The following is a 14,370-nucleotide window of genomic DNA, read 5'->3' on the forward strand; positions in this document are numbered from 1 at the left end:
ATTTGGGCAGCATATTATGATCCTCTCTTGCATTTTATAACAGTGCAGTATTTCTCAAATTTGGCAACTTTTAAGATTCAACTCCCAGAATTCCCCAGCCAGCACGATTACTTTCTTTTTGCTTCAGGGTTATTTTTCTTCTTTCTCTCAGGGAAAAAAAAAAGCGAACCAACAAAGCTAAGTTTAAAATCTCGCCCAGTGGATCAAAAACAGGCGCAACCTAGATATGTCAAAAATGAGAAGAGATGCTGCATTGCTATGGGGAACAGGGGAGCCTCATCCTTTAAATCTGATGTGCTTGACTGGGTTCTTATTCCACAGATTTTAGCATTTCCCAGGGAGGTTTCGTAGCTGCGAGATGCTGGGAAAATTCTCTGCAAGAAACATGCACCACTCGGGTCCGTTACGTTTGGAAGGGCCAGATCGAAAGTGGGCTGAGGATTCTTCCCAAAACTTTGTTTGCTCAAAATAAAAATCATTGCAACACACAAGACAACAACACCGCCCCTGCCCCCCCCACCAACAACTTCAGCTGGTAGCCAGATGCCTTTAAAAAAAACACAACCCAGAGTTTAGAATAAAAATAATGAACTTCTGCCTTGCACCAAGACAAATTCCTTGTGTGTCCAATCACACTTAGCCAATAAAGAATTCTATTCTATTCTATTGATCCCGGCAAGTCAGATTTAGCCGTCCACTCCCTGCAAACACCTGGGATTTCCAGTTGTCTTGTCTCTCAATCTCTCCCCTCCCTGTCCCACTTTAAAGCCGTCTAACAAAGTTGAAAAGTTGAATGATCTAAAAATGCCATTTGGTGCATAACTGAGAAAGGATTTAAAAAATAAATGATCTACGTCTTTCTTTCGCTGCATGTTTTCTGGGTGGGGAAAGATGGAAATAAATAAGCATACTATAGTTTTTGTTCTTCTATCTGGCCATTTCTTTGGGACTTAAAACGCAGCATTGATGGGAATTTCTTATTTCCGCCCCACAGGAAAAGCACCTCCCCACCCATAAACTACGTGAGTCAAGAGTGAGATATTCAATGAATGCCACAGAGGATGAGAGGCCTTCCTCTCAGGCCTGGAGCAACATATTAATCACTGGACATTAGTTATAATGTACAGGTAGTTTTCCTTTAGTGGCCATTTGCAGTTATGATAGTGATAATAAAGTAACTTTGCAACCAATCCTCACATTTACAACTTCACAGGTCTGTAAAGTAAATGATTATAAATACAGTTGCCGTTTCACTTAGTGACTGCTTCATTTAACAACCGAGTTGCTGGTCCCAATTTGTAGCTGCTGAACAAGGACCACCTGTATATGCAAGCAAGAGGCTTTTTTTCAGTAAGGGTTCTATCACATAAAGGACATTTGGATTGAAGAAATGGGATATGAAAAGTTCTTAATAGCTTTTACTGAGGAATCCTTAAAAGAAGACAGCTTTGCACAGGGATTTAAATTCCTTTATATTAGAATCATCAAGGTAAAATGAAAGGAATGCCATGCCTAGATTTTTCAGTGTAATAAAACTGGTTTATTTACATAATAACATGTATGTCACAGAGTACACTGCAAAGTACCACAGCAAAGTGTAACTGCCGTCTGAACACAAGAACAGTATAAGATAGCTATAAGAATGGATAAATATAAATTATGATGAAGCACCCGACAGAGCAATGCAGTGAACTCCAAATACAATGGTTTGCTGAAGGGGTACAGACCCCCCCGCCCCCCGCCTTCCCCAGTACCTCGAGGCACTGGAAAAGAAATACCATATAAAACTGTATTTGAATAGGAATTTTTGACTTAAAATACTTTGTCTTCCCAATAAAAAGTAAAACAGATCTTTCCACATACTGCTCAACATAATTAAATCTTTTTTTAAAAAAAAAAAATCACACGCAGAGAACCACCTCAGGATAAAAACCTTTCTAAGTCTGAATTCAAGTCAACAAATGGTACATTGGAAACATCATTTTGGAAAAGGCCCACCTGCGTCAGTAACAATATGTACTAAACTATAGGCTGGCAGAGGGTTTTCCTCTGGAGTAGACCTTCCCCAGCCTGAGGCCTCCAGCTTGGTTGGGACTACAAATTGCAGATTCCCCAGCCGGCAGCTCCAGCACCTCTGAGCATCAGGTTAAGGAAGGTTCAGATGGATTCTGGAGACGCCTATTCCAAACACCTGGAAAGAGAGGCCTACTATGTGAATTTTTAAAATTCAAGAAACATATATTCAAATATATAATACTTAGCATAAAAACCAGTTGGATTATGCTTGTTAGTTCAGTAGAATTCATTTATAAAAATATAGACACTTGACAATTTCCTTCCATTATTAAAAATATATCAAACTTTCTTAATTCCAGGACTGGAGGAACAGTCAAGGAACTGGAAGCCAGCATCGGTGCAAAGCTAAAGGAAGCACTCTGGAACAAGCATTTTTCCCAACCTCCATCTGTTCTACCTTGCTTCAAGCATTGTAGCAAACGGCTTTCCAACAAAAAGTTGGACGGGAAGGGAAATGTTAGGGTAGAATGTCATTAGGAATTAAATGTTTTCAATGAAGTTCCTGGGTATAGGGATGGCAATCCTACAAATAGTTAAGTGTAGCTCAGACCAGCCAAATCACAGATTAGGGGATTCACAACGCACTTCTAAGGACATTCATTTGTACAATGGGACAAACAAGGCAATTTCCCTCCCACGCTTCCCTCCCCCTTCATTCAATTGTGTTTCAGGGACTTGCCTGGACAAGTCCGGTCAGTTTTCTTGGCAAGGTTTTCCAGGCGCTGTTTGCTACTGCCCCCTTCCTAGGACCGAGAATGACTGGCCCAAGGTCACTCCGTTGACTTTATGCCTAAACGGGACTAGAACTCACAGTCTCCCAATTTCTTACCTGATGCTTTTAACCACTCGACCAAATTGGCTCTCCCCGGGCTTTTACCAAACGTTAAATTATACTACTCTGATGCAACTGGACAGAGGCCTGGCTGTTTTATTAGGCTGGTATAGCAATATCTTGAATATATAATGAATATTAATCAGAAGTTCCCTTGCTGTAGTCTTTGATTCTTTCTTATGAATGTTGCTGTGTCCCAAAATTATGTGATCATCCCCTTTTGCAACCTTCTGACAAGTAAAGTCGATGGGGAAGCCAGATTCACTTAACAACCGGGTTACTAATTTATTAACTATCGATTCACTTAATAGCTGTCTTGTTTAACAACATAAATTTGGGGCTCAATTGTGGTCCAGGACTACCTGTTCTTTAAATGTGTAAACCATTCTTGCAAAAATGTGTGCTATTTAAAGACAGAGTATTTATATAGGGCGGGGGAAGAGGATTCTAAATGGAAGAGATGCTACTATTTCCACATTCAGTTCTCTATTTCCATACTTCCAGGGCTACGTCTGTTCCTTTAGAAGGAAGGTGTTTTGGGGAGCACCAGAACGCTAGACAGCAGCTAAGAACAAAGCTATTTAGAAACAATTATGCTCTCAATGGCCTTTCCTGAGAGCCATTTCTTCATCGGGCTAACAAACTAAACTTAATATCATGCTGGCCACGGATTCTGGGATTTGGTATTAAGTTGGGGAAGGCTTGAACAGGGCAACAGGTTGGGAGACATAAAAATTGCTATATAATTAATCACTTGAGGCAGGCTGTAAGCCTCATTTAACACATTCCGGGAAGGGGACCCATATTGAAAAGGTGTTAATGACTCCAAGATTTCTCCTTCCAGCATCTTCTGAATATTTTGCCACTTCTCTGAAGTTTGCTGCTCTCTACATTTTAGGTTTTATAGCACCGTGTAAGGTTAGATAAAGGGCCGATCTATTTTTAACAGCATTAGCAGCAGTTGTCTTCCCTATTGGTTGTCATCTGAAAAATGTAGGAATTTCCCCAGTTTTATTTTGTCTAGACAGTTTTAAAACCGTGGCTTGCTTTATTCTATAGAAACTGCAGATTTGGAAGATGTTACAATTTCATTTTCTTTTTCAATAATGTCAATAGAACTCTTGAATTTACATAAGCAAATAGTGCTCTTTTGGTGAGATTGTTAGTTTCATGCAGAACAGGTAATTTTATTCTCTTTTTTAATATAGGCTTTATTATTAAATTGGTAGCTGGCACTGGGCAATTCCCACCACAGAAATCTCCTCTTAATAGCTTTATATCTGTGACAAGGCAATGTTCTTAGCACACTTAATTACTGATCCAGGCTGCCACCCCAGAAAAGATTAATGACACTAAATGTTCCAGGAAAGATGTATTCAAATATTTAAATTTAAAGTGAATTTCAGATAATTTTTGTTTGCCATTAGGAAAATTGTAGATATTGTGCTAATATAAATTTAGCAGCAGCTTTCCAAAAAATATATTTACAATTTGTAAATATATCTATGTAAGAAAATTATCTATTTACAGTCAGTATGGCTATTTGAAAATTACAATCCCTTGCACTCCATTAACACATGTATTTAAAATGTAGTAATGTTTATATTTTAAGTTAATGCTTTATGATCACAGCAGCTAATTAGACAACAAGGAAGAATTTCATTTTGTTCAGAAATGATACTGCAACATTTTGTTCCAGTTTATTATTTGTCTATCAGTTTGGACTGGCTAATCTCTTGGCAGAATATCTATATGGCAATTGGGTTTCAATAGGATTATTTGCAAAAGTAATCCCAGGGTCCATCACACCTGGAAGCTTCAGCTATACTGTATCTTTATGTATCCCTCTGCATCCCCCCCCCCACAAAAAAAATACTCACTGATACAGAGCAATCACATTATTATCCTTCATTTTCAAGGTTCAGCTAGTATTATATAAAAAGGAGATGGCAGTGAGCACATACCTCTGCTCGAATGGAGTGCACAATGCTAATAATATCTGAAAGATAACATATGACATTTGGGAGCTGCTGCATAAAATGTGCACAGCCATCTTAAAACATTCAATAGTCTATTTTACAGTTTATATCAACATGGGAGGGACACAATGCAATTATCTTTCACACAAAACTATGTAAAGTGGCCTTATGGAATATAGCCTACCATGGTGGTAAGTAAGTAAGCTAAATGGATGTTTATGTTACATGCAGATATCAATTGAAGCACACCTAATTGGAGAAAAAGCCCAGCATGAAAAGCAGGCAGCAGACTGTGAGCAAAGTACCCTCACAAAGGGGTATATAGTTACTTTTCACTATTTCAAGCAGAACCACAATTCATGTTTTTGACTCTCTGAACAGTTCTGTAGAGTGCACTCATAGCAAATGCTTGTTTTGGTCGTCAATTGTACAACCTCCACGGCTCACATTCGAGGGGCCAGTGTGTCTGGCTCTTTGTATGCAAACTATTTTTGCACTTTTGTTTTAAAGTAATAAAACATTCATATACACTGTCCTGAACTCTAGTCAAACTTTCTCCAATTGCCTATGGATATGGAAGCAGGAAGATTTCAAAAGTTTTAAGAAGCCACTACATATTCTATGCTGGACTCAGTTTCCATTAAGTGATGGGCCACTTTCTAACACCATGAGCCTAGAGTCAGATGTAGTTTCTGCAGATTATGTTTTAATTTCTGGTCCAAACCTGCAATATTCTGTTCAAAGTGGCTGTTTGTCTCAAAGGCTGAAGTAAACACATCAGTCACAGTTTAACAATAAAGAAACACCAATCCATAGAAACAACACACAACTTTGTGCATCTATGTGCCTTGTAAGAAAAAAAAGGGAAGGCAGGTCTAATATATGGTTACATCTGTCATGTAACGTAAACATAAACAGTTTTTCATATAATATATCCAAAAATTGCACATATATCCAGAAGATAAGCACAGGCTCAACACAAGAGCTATCCATGTTCCAACAAACATCCCCAGATTTGGGAATTCAATACTGGTCAGCAGCTCCACCATTTCAGAGCTAATTCAAGCAACCCTAACCATACTGAGCAGACAGATTAGATAGAGTGGGATTAAACTGCAGGAAAAGGTCAGTGTGATGGGTTAAGGAAGTCAGAAGAGAGGTCTAAAGGCCAAACACACCTTCAGGCAGTTATATTTTTCCATTAAAGTCACCTTCATGTGCAAAAACATCTTCAGAATCAATAAGAGTCAGTGATGTCTCTACAATTTTGGAATTTCAAAAGTAATCACTTAAAAATCCCGATAGCAGCTGTGAGGTCAATTCCAAAGGAAGCTGCAATGGGGCACAATTTAATTGTGTCTGCCCAAACAATCAGCTCTCAGAGAATTCACACAGTATATTTGCTCCTGTAATCACTTCCTCCCCAGAACCGTGCCTGGGGAAAGCCCATCTCTAGCTGTGCAGCTTGCTTATCACACCAAGCTGAGTTTTAAGAAGCGTTTGCAGCTGTCAGCGTAGCTGGCTTTCACTTTGCTTTGGAAAATGGCAGTGCAATACTGAATACTTTTCAAAAAGTAATCAGCCCTTGATTTAATATATACATCAACTGAGTAAGAATATGAGGACAGGGTTTTTTTTTTAAAAAAATGTATGGGCTTAGGTGCTTATGCTTCATGTAGTTAGCAACGTTATGAGTTAACACTTCATCAATAACCTTAACTGATTCTGCTCACTGCGTTAAAGGAAGTAATTGGCAGTATATTGAGATGATGACTAAGTCTGAAAAATCAGATGAAAAATGACAAAATAAAGGAAAAACACATTTACAAAGGGTGTGGGCAGGCTCTACGTCTGAGTGGGTAAAAAAACTACCCCTATTCTGCCACCCCTCAATTCTATAACCTGTTTTTTTTCTGTTATAAAGGTAATTATTCAGGAGGCAGCAAGTACCATTAAATCACTGCTCTCTCTCCTAGATCAAGAATGTGACTCTCCCCCCAAATCCTGTAAAAGCTATGCATCCAGGAAATGTGTCTAGTAAGTTGGATTAAAAACAGGGATAAGCTGACAAAGATCACAGGGTTGGGAGGTCATTATTTTTTTTGGTTTTTTTAGTTTTTAGTGCTCGATAGGGGCTGACTCATTTCTGTTTGCAGTCATTATAGCAACTTCGCTTCAAAACAGGCATATCAGAAATAATGGCTTCCTTACTACATTTTCACCTTCCTCACCCACTCACTGCGGTGTGATGGTTTTCAGACCTCTCCCATGCGTGCAAGGCTGGAAATGGAACTTCCTGTCGAAATCTGTTTGCTCAGTGCTGGTGACCTCAAGACCTAGATAAGAACGTTAACACAGCATGAAACTTGTGCCAAGGAAAGGCTCTGGGCTTATCCAAGTGAAGCAACCACTCCTAGGAAACTAATGCGGCCGCATAATTTTCACGATGCGACTGAGTGAGTCTATAGTGGCAAAAGCCAGATACTGACAACAAAGCCAGTCTTCAAGGCTGACTTGACATTCCTTGTCCAAAGACTTTTCGGCAAACTTAATCATCAACAGGGTCCGTTTGATGTCCAGCCAGTTTTGGAGCACGGCTTCTCTTTGGGAAGGTTTAGCAGAGGCCCTGAGACTCTGAAACAAATCCTCCCGAGGGCCCCAAAGCAAACACTGGAGGACACCCTTGGCCTCAGATATCAGGATCCTTTCAGATGGGTTGGGGTTCAGCAGGCAAGCAGCCAGCTTCTGAAGTCCCAGGGAATAAAGTGACCGGCGAGGGACTTGGGGTAGGTCAGCCCAAGTGTATTCCTTCTCTTTCAGCTCTGGATTCTCATCAAAAGGGTTGGGCAGGTGCAACATTTCATAAATGAGGATGCCAGTCTGGAACTCGTCACATTTCTTATACTGCATGGCGGTGATGATTTCTGGGGCGAGGCGAGACTGGTCCTTCAGAATCTCTGGATCCACCATATGACTCTTCTGCTTGGCTTGGGAGAAATTGCTCACCAAGAGACGGGTGAGACAAGCAGCACCTGGGTTGAGCTCTGCCGAGTCAGGGTTCAGAGAGCTTTTGCTTGCCCGACAGCCTACCAGCAAAAGATTCTCCAAACGCAGATCACAGTGGGTGATGTGGTAGGGTTTTAGGTGCTCTAGACCAGAACACAACTGTAAGAGGAGTAGACACACTTGTCTTTCATACACATCAGGACATCTCGAGTGGTGCTCCACAGAATTTCGCACAAAATCGGCCACCGATAGGTAGGGAACCTCCCGGGTAATAACAACAACTCTGCTGCGCTGTTTACAGATGGTGCTTTGGAGACCTGGACTGTTCTGGGAAACCTCCACTGCGGAGATGCTCTCTTCGCTCTTCTGTTCAGCCTCAGCCTCTTCTTCAGGGGAATTGGGATCTTCCCATGGAAGGAGGCGAACAGGGACATCTGCCAGAAAGTGGCCACAATCCTGCTGTATGTTGAAATGAATAGCCAAGCTCTGGCGAATGGCCAAACTGTGGTAATACTGCTGGGATTCTTTAGCTCTGCTTTTACAAATCTGAAGGCAGGGGGAAAAAAAAGAATGAAGAGAAAACTAGGTTTCAAGTAAGTTAATGAAAAACTGTTATTTGAAAACACATCCACCTGTGCCTCTTTAGAAATAAAGAAAAGCAGCTATTGAAAAGTGACCCATACAGGATTCTGAAGAGGCATGAGCAGAAAAGGAGACCTAATTCAGCAATGTATTGTATTTGCTGAAGCTGAGGATATTAAGGCAACATCTTTTATCTGTTACAATCTATCCCTCTCTCACACATTTGGTTTTGTAGAAACCAAACTGTAACAAGAAAACTATTTCTATTACAAGTAAATAATTTGCAACAGAAATAAACCAAGCAGCTAGAGATTCAATCTCAAATTATTCATGTTAAAAAGAAGGAATGCTTTTTTGAAGGCCTACTGGAAGACTTTTCCTGGGAACATCCAGTAAACGTACTATAGAGTTATAAAAAGGGCTTTCATTGCATGAACTTATATAGAATGCTAACAAAAGCAATTAAACCTAGCAGCAAAATGGCTCTTACTGAAAAACCTTCATTACCTTGACTGCATAATTGTTGAGCGAATCTTTCGCGTAAGAAGCAGGGTAGTATACAGCATCTCCTGCCTCGCAGCACGGCCTGTCACTGGTTAATCTGAAGTCCGACCAACTGTCTACCCCAAATCGAAGTTGATTTTTCTGTCCGGCCATGAAAATATCCTCACACCTGCCAGACAGTTTCTTCAGTGAATCTGTGTGAAGGCTTCTGATCTTGCTCACCACCTCTTCCCTGTTTTCAATTCCTCTATAAAGCGCTTGCTGATGTGGCTTAGGGCCAGCTTTGCCCGGCTTACTGTGGGTGACAGGCCTAACGGAGACAGACTCTGTGCTAGGGGAACCGCTCTTCTTCATACGGATAGCAGCGAGGTTGGTGCTAGGTGAAACTGCCTTTTCTGGGGGTCTGCCCAGAGAATCCCCAGATTCATTGTCCGCTGCCTTGAATTCTGAGCTGACAGAAGAGCAGATGCTGCTTCCTTCCCAGTTAGTGTCGATGTCGTAGGTGGGGTTAGCCATCACACAGGGGCTACTTTCAACAGCCTGCTTCTGGAGGTCTTTGGGGAGTGGTTCGGTGTGTGCTCTCAAAATGGTCTTCTTTGGCAGTGGAGGTGGGGTGGGGTTTAGGATGGCTGACATTTCTGGATCAGATATTCCCCCAAATGCAATGGCATCCTCCAAAGCTCCCTTGAGTTGCCGAGGATGCTTTGGAGGCATCATAGCTACTCTGGATTGCCCTGCGGAATAACAAAACAACTTTGTGACTCAATAGTGTGCACAAAGGTAGTATATACCAGCATATATTTTATGTTAGGTAGCTGGCCAGGAAATAAGTGTACTTTTTATAACAAACCCCTGTGCAAATGGGAGAAAATCAAGTAAGGTTACAATTATTACCATATGCTATTGTGTGCTATTGCTTTGAAGGTGCAAAACGTATTTGCTTCACATAGAACACAGCTTAAAGGTACCCTATAAATGTCACCTTCTAATAGCTGTATGCAGCTAAACATTAGATGCCCTATGACAATCTAATATTTGGAATCGAAAGAATCCCATAATATTGTTTAAAAACGAAAAAGCCTTCCCTTAAGCTCAGTGGCTCACGTAACTGGGTGTTTTTCCCCTATACATTCCTTTCATGCCTTGTAATCCTGTCTTCCCCAAAGCAATATTTTTGCTAAGCTCCATCTTTTTTGTATGACACTATTTTGAAGAATGTATTTTGCTGAACCGAGATTAACTGAAAGAAAGCTGTTCGCCGTGCTGACTGGAGATTCGGGAAGCTGCAATCCCATATGGCAAGCCAAGCTGGTTTAGCAAATCACTTCTCAAACTAGAGCATGATACTCCACACAACCTAATTATGGCCACAATTACGTTTGCTTATATTGCGTAGAGCATCCTTTTACAGAACACAAAATATCCCTGCTTCAAGAAGTTTACTACTGATAATTCAACAAAAGGAAAGCAAGAAAGGAAGCAGAAGAACTGGATAATGAATGGGAGAATGTGCAATTATTTCAATTACACTTGTTTGGCTAGAATAGGGGAGGAGAATGAAATATCTGCGGCTCTAAAAGGGAAAAGTGTGCTTTTAATTTTATTTTCTGTGAAACCTGTATTGCTATACTGCATAATTGTTGTGAACAGCCGGAAATCACAACCTATGAGTGTATATATATTTAACAAACAAATCCAACAGTTTTTGCCTACTGTTCAGGCCTAGTATAGTCTGTGAACTCAGCCCATAACCAAGCAACAATTTATATTCTCTGCAGAGGGAAGGTACTTACCCAAGTTACTATAGGTAGCACTGCAGGCACTCATGTCAGAAGAATCAGACATTTCTTCTCTCTCATCTTCCAATTGTAATATTTCTGGAGCGCAGAATGTAGGGCTGTCAACATCCTGTTTTTCAAATGTAGAAGTTGGAATTGGAGGGGACACATTTTCCACAGGTTTTGTTTTCTCATCAGGCACTTGACTGAAACAAAAGCAAAGTATGGTTCACTTGCCTGGAAAATGTCAGTTATCTTTAATGAATTGTATTAAAGGAAATAAAAAACCCCAAAGAGTTTCTAGAATGCTTTAAAATACATAAGACAAGCATTCTAAACTATACAAAAAATGATAGTAGTTGTAGTTACTTATGCCACACTTAAAAACTTAGTGTGGAACAAAGACAAAGGAGTGTCAATTAAAAGAGTTAATATTGTGCCTTACAAACATTACACAGGATTTACAATAAAGAATATAGACTCCATCACTGAACACGACTGATCAGAGTTCCAGATTCCAGCTGAACATCTTGCAATATTAAAAATCAATACTTAGTACCTCTGCAGTTTTGGTCTAACACAACACCATTATCAATACACACGTATACATTACCGCATTCAAGGAATTTTAAAATGTTGATATAAAGTCATCCAAAGGTTAGTACTGATAAAAAGGTGAAGTTAAAAAGTCATCTTATTATCACTGTTGATATTTTTATTAACATGCGGCAGAACAGTATAAACATAAATCACACAAAAAGTGAAACCATTAAAAGGTTACCCCAAGTCATTTTGCACATTCAAAACTTAAAAACTGTGGAGTTGTAAATTCACTTTGGGAACTGCAGCTATGGAAAATGCTTTCTGTTTAACAAACTTTGCTCTTTGCTTTCATTAACTCCACTATAGCTGCTCCATTCAAAACAACCCCACCTAATAGTTGCTTAATTTGAAGGAAGAATTTCTGTTACGGAATAGTAATCTCTGCAAACAAATTTGCCTGGATTGATACCAGTATATTTAGAACAGACATGTTTCTAGTTCTTTTGTGTGCTCTTTTGAGAAATGTGCTACCAAAGTAAATTCATCAACTGAGAAGGTGAACAAAAAGGAGAAACTCACCCACTATACTCACTCACACAGTTACCCATTAAAGGAAATTCTCTCAGAGCCTTCTTGAGCCTTTTAATCATGCCTCGAAACTCTGGTGAAGCATTTATTCCACTGGGGTCTGGTGAGCTATAAGTTGTGCAAAGCAGTGAGCAACAAAGTCTACACAGAATGATATCACCTCCTGCACCTTGATGTTTACCTTCAGGGGTGGGTCTGGGGAATGTGCCAAAACACCGTAGAAACTCTAGCATAAGCAAAGTGCAAGCTTGCTTTGTTAACCCTTTCCTTACTACAGAATACCATGCCTTACACATTTTTATTCTTCATTTGGAGAATGCTGGAACAAAGATGAATTATTTAAAACTGTGGTAATTGGCCTGTTTTGGAATTGGACCAATAAAGGAGCTGGGCTAATGGAAGAAAAAAACATAGTACTTTAGTTGTTCACAGGTATATATAAAGAACGAGAGGTTCTGAGAACGCAGTTGTAAGACAAGTATGCAATTATTCAGCTCCTATTGCACAACAGGGCAGAATTCTCTCATTTCAAATAAAACAAATTAAAGTAGGAAAAATGCTATTATCAAGTATTTCTTAAATTTCAGAATCCTGCTCCCTGCTTCTACAGTGCAACTATACAAAGGAAATGGAAGGAAAGTTATGTTTTTATCAAGATCTTCTAATGTGTTTTATTCAGCTTGAAAGACCAGCGCTGCCCATCATGTGCAGCCCAAACAAATCTGAATTAACTGTAAATATTTTACTACATAGGTGCAGAAGGGCAGAAGAGGAAAGAACATACAAAGGAATTGTATTTCTTAATTTCTATTGAAAAGATGATGTCACTATTATTTTCCTGAATAATTAAAAATAAAATAAACTGCCCTTCATTAAGCAGCATTAACAAAAGAAACATCATGCATGGTTCTTTTTAAAATAATGCAGCCAATTCTGTATCACACTCAAGATGCAAAACAATAAAATCCCAAACTGGATGTTCTGAAGTTCTGGAATGGACAGAATGTCAATCTTCAACATTCCTGTTTAGCCCTAAAGGTCTGGGCGCAACTAGGCCAGATTGATTTTACTGATTTCTATCTGGATGTTACAAAGGCTTGCGCCAAAAATTATTTTTGAAATTACAGAGAGTTTGAGATAGTTAACACAGTGGCTGAAGAAAGATGTGGGCTGATTTAACAAGTAAATTAGTAGTTTGGCTATCAACACAGCTAACAGCTGATCATGTAAGGGAACTAGGAAACTGTAGATAAGGGGCTGATTTACAAGAGCTGTAAATCCCAAAACACTTGTTTTCACCCTAAATCGTTGCTGGATGCAGAGGTACCATAATCAGAATAGTGCCAGTTTTGTGCAAAGTACTCTTAGAATTTATGAGAATTCAAGTGAAGTGACATCTGTTATGCAAAAGGTAAAATAAAGGATATTTGGGTAGTTATAGATTCATTTGGACCTAAGCCTTTACAGTACCAAGTTTTGGAATAACATCAAGTTATTAGTTTGAGCTTGTGTTGCACCAGCATTTTGGAGGCGAAGTTAAATCACATTCAAATTTTTAGGTACAATATCAAGTAGCTCAAGATTTGTGCAGTCTTTTTTGGTAGCAGTAAAGTGGAATGAAAGAGAAAGCAGCAATAGAAAGCGGAAAGATGAGATGGTCATAGAGAAAATCACACCATCGCCTTAGGCACAGCACAAGAGTAAGTGTCCTGATGCAAGTCTAGGTGCCTGTCAAGGAACAACAAGCAAACTGGTTTTCTGTCTTTCTGATTCTTCTTTCTTTTAGATCCTATCTGAAAATGCAACGCTCAAAATGATTTGGCACAGAGAAGTCAAATGTACTAAACTCACAAACAAAACAGTAAGTATAAACAATGGAAAGATTCAGAGGTTGGAAAAGTCTCATATATATATATATATATCTTTGAATTAGGCACAGCTATTAAAGAAACAGGGCTCAAGAAGCACCAGAAGTTCCTTTATATTCCCTTTAATGCAGGGAAACTTCTAGGTGATGACCGATTATGCATTCGAGTTGTTTTTCAACTCCTAACAACCATACAGATAAAGTTGTTACCGGGAACAATATTTTGATTATTCTCCGGTTAAAAAGAATATGTTACATATGATTCCCCTCACTAACTCAGTACACTTCTAGAATTCATCTCTTCTTGGGCCACCATTACAATGATGCCTAAGCTGTTCAACAAGACCCAATTTTTTTTGACAATGCAGGTATTCCATTTCTACTAGACCAATAACGTCACATTTATTACATCTTATGACCCACATCAACATATGACCTAGTTGTTACCATAAACCAACATTTCCCTCCTGGCAAACTGGAAAAGCGCAATTTATCTTTTGCCCTCAGCCAGACTGGTCCCCCCTCTCCCCCCCGTGAATTAACTGCAATGCACAGATTTTGTGAGATAGACATATCTAGGTTTCGTGGCTAGGCAGAATGTTTGGCAATTACTAC

General features: G+C 39.5%; 1 protein-coding gene across 3 annotated transcripts in view; it reads right to left on the reverse strand.

Annotated features, from left to right (window-relative positions):
* Window positions 1-1,517: 1,517 nt before the first annotated feature.
* Window positions 1,518-14,370, reverse strand: part of PEAK1 (pseudopodium enriched atypical kinase 1) — a 30,083-nt gene continuing 17,230 nt past the window's right edge. For 2 of the 3 annotated variants that reach the window (XM_087941620.1, XM_087941621.1), the window contains 4 exons: window positions 11,880-11,996; window positions 10,773-10,963; window positions 8,983-9,713; window positions 1,518-8,439 (listed from right to left, as the gene is read on the reverse strand). In XM_087941620.1, coding sequence (XP_087797746.1) covers window positions 7,309-8,439; window positions 8,983-9,713; window positions 10,773-10,963; window positions 11,880-11,996 — 2,170 coding nt within the window. In that variant the 3' untranslated portion in view covers window positions 1,518-7,308. The remainder of the gene's footprint in view (window positions 8,440-8,982; window positions 9,714-10,772; window positions 10,964-11,879; window positions 11,997-14,370) is intronic. The other variant, XM_026709467.2, reaches the window with a different exon arrangement.

Source organism: Pseudonaja textilis, chromosome 13, assembly GCF_049901715.1.
Source record: "Pseudonaja textilis isolate UNSWEBS1 chromosome 13, rPseTex1.2, whole genome shotgun sequence".
Lineage (NCBI taxonomy): Eukaryota > Metazoa > Chordata > Lepidosauria > Squamata > Elapidae > Pseudonaja > Pseudonaja textilis.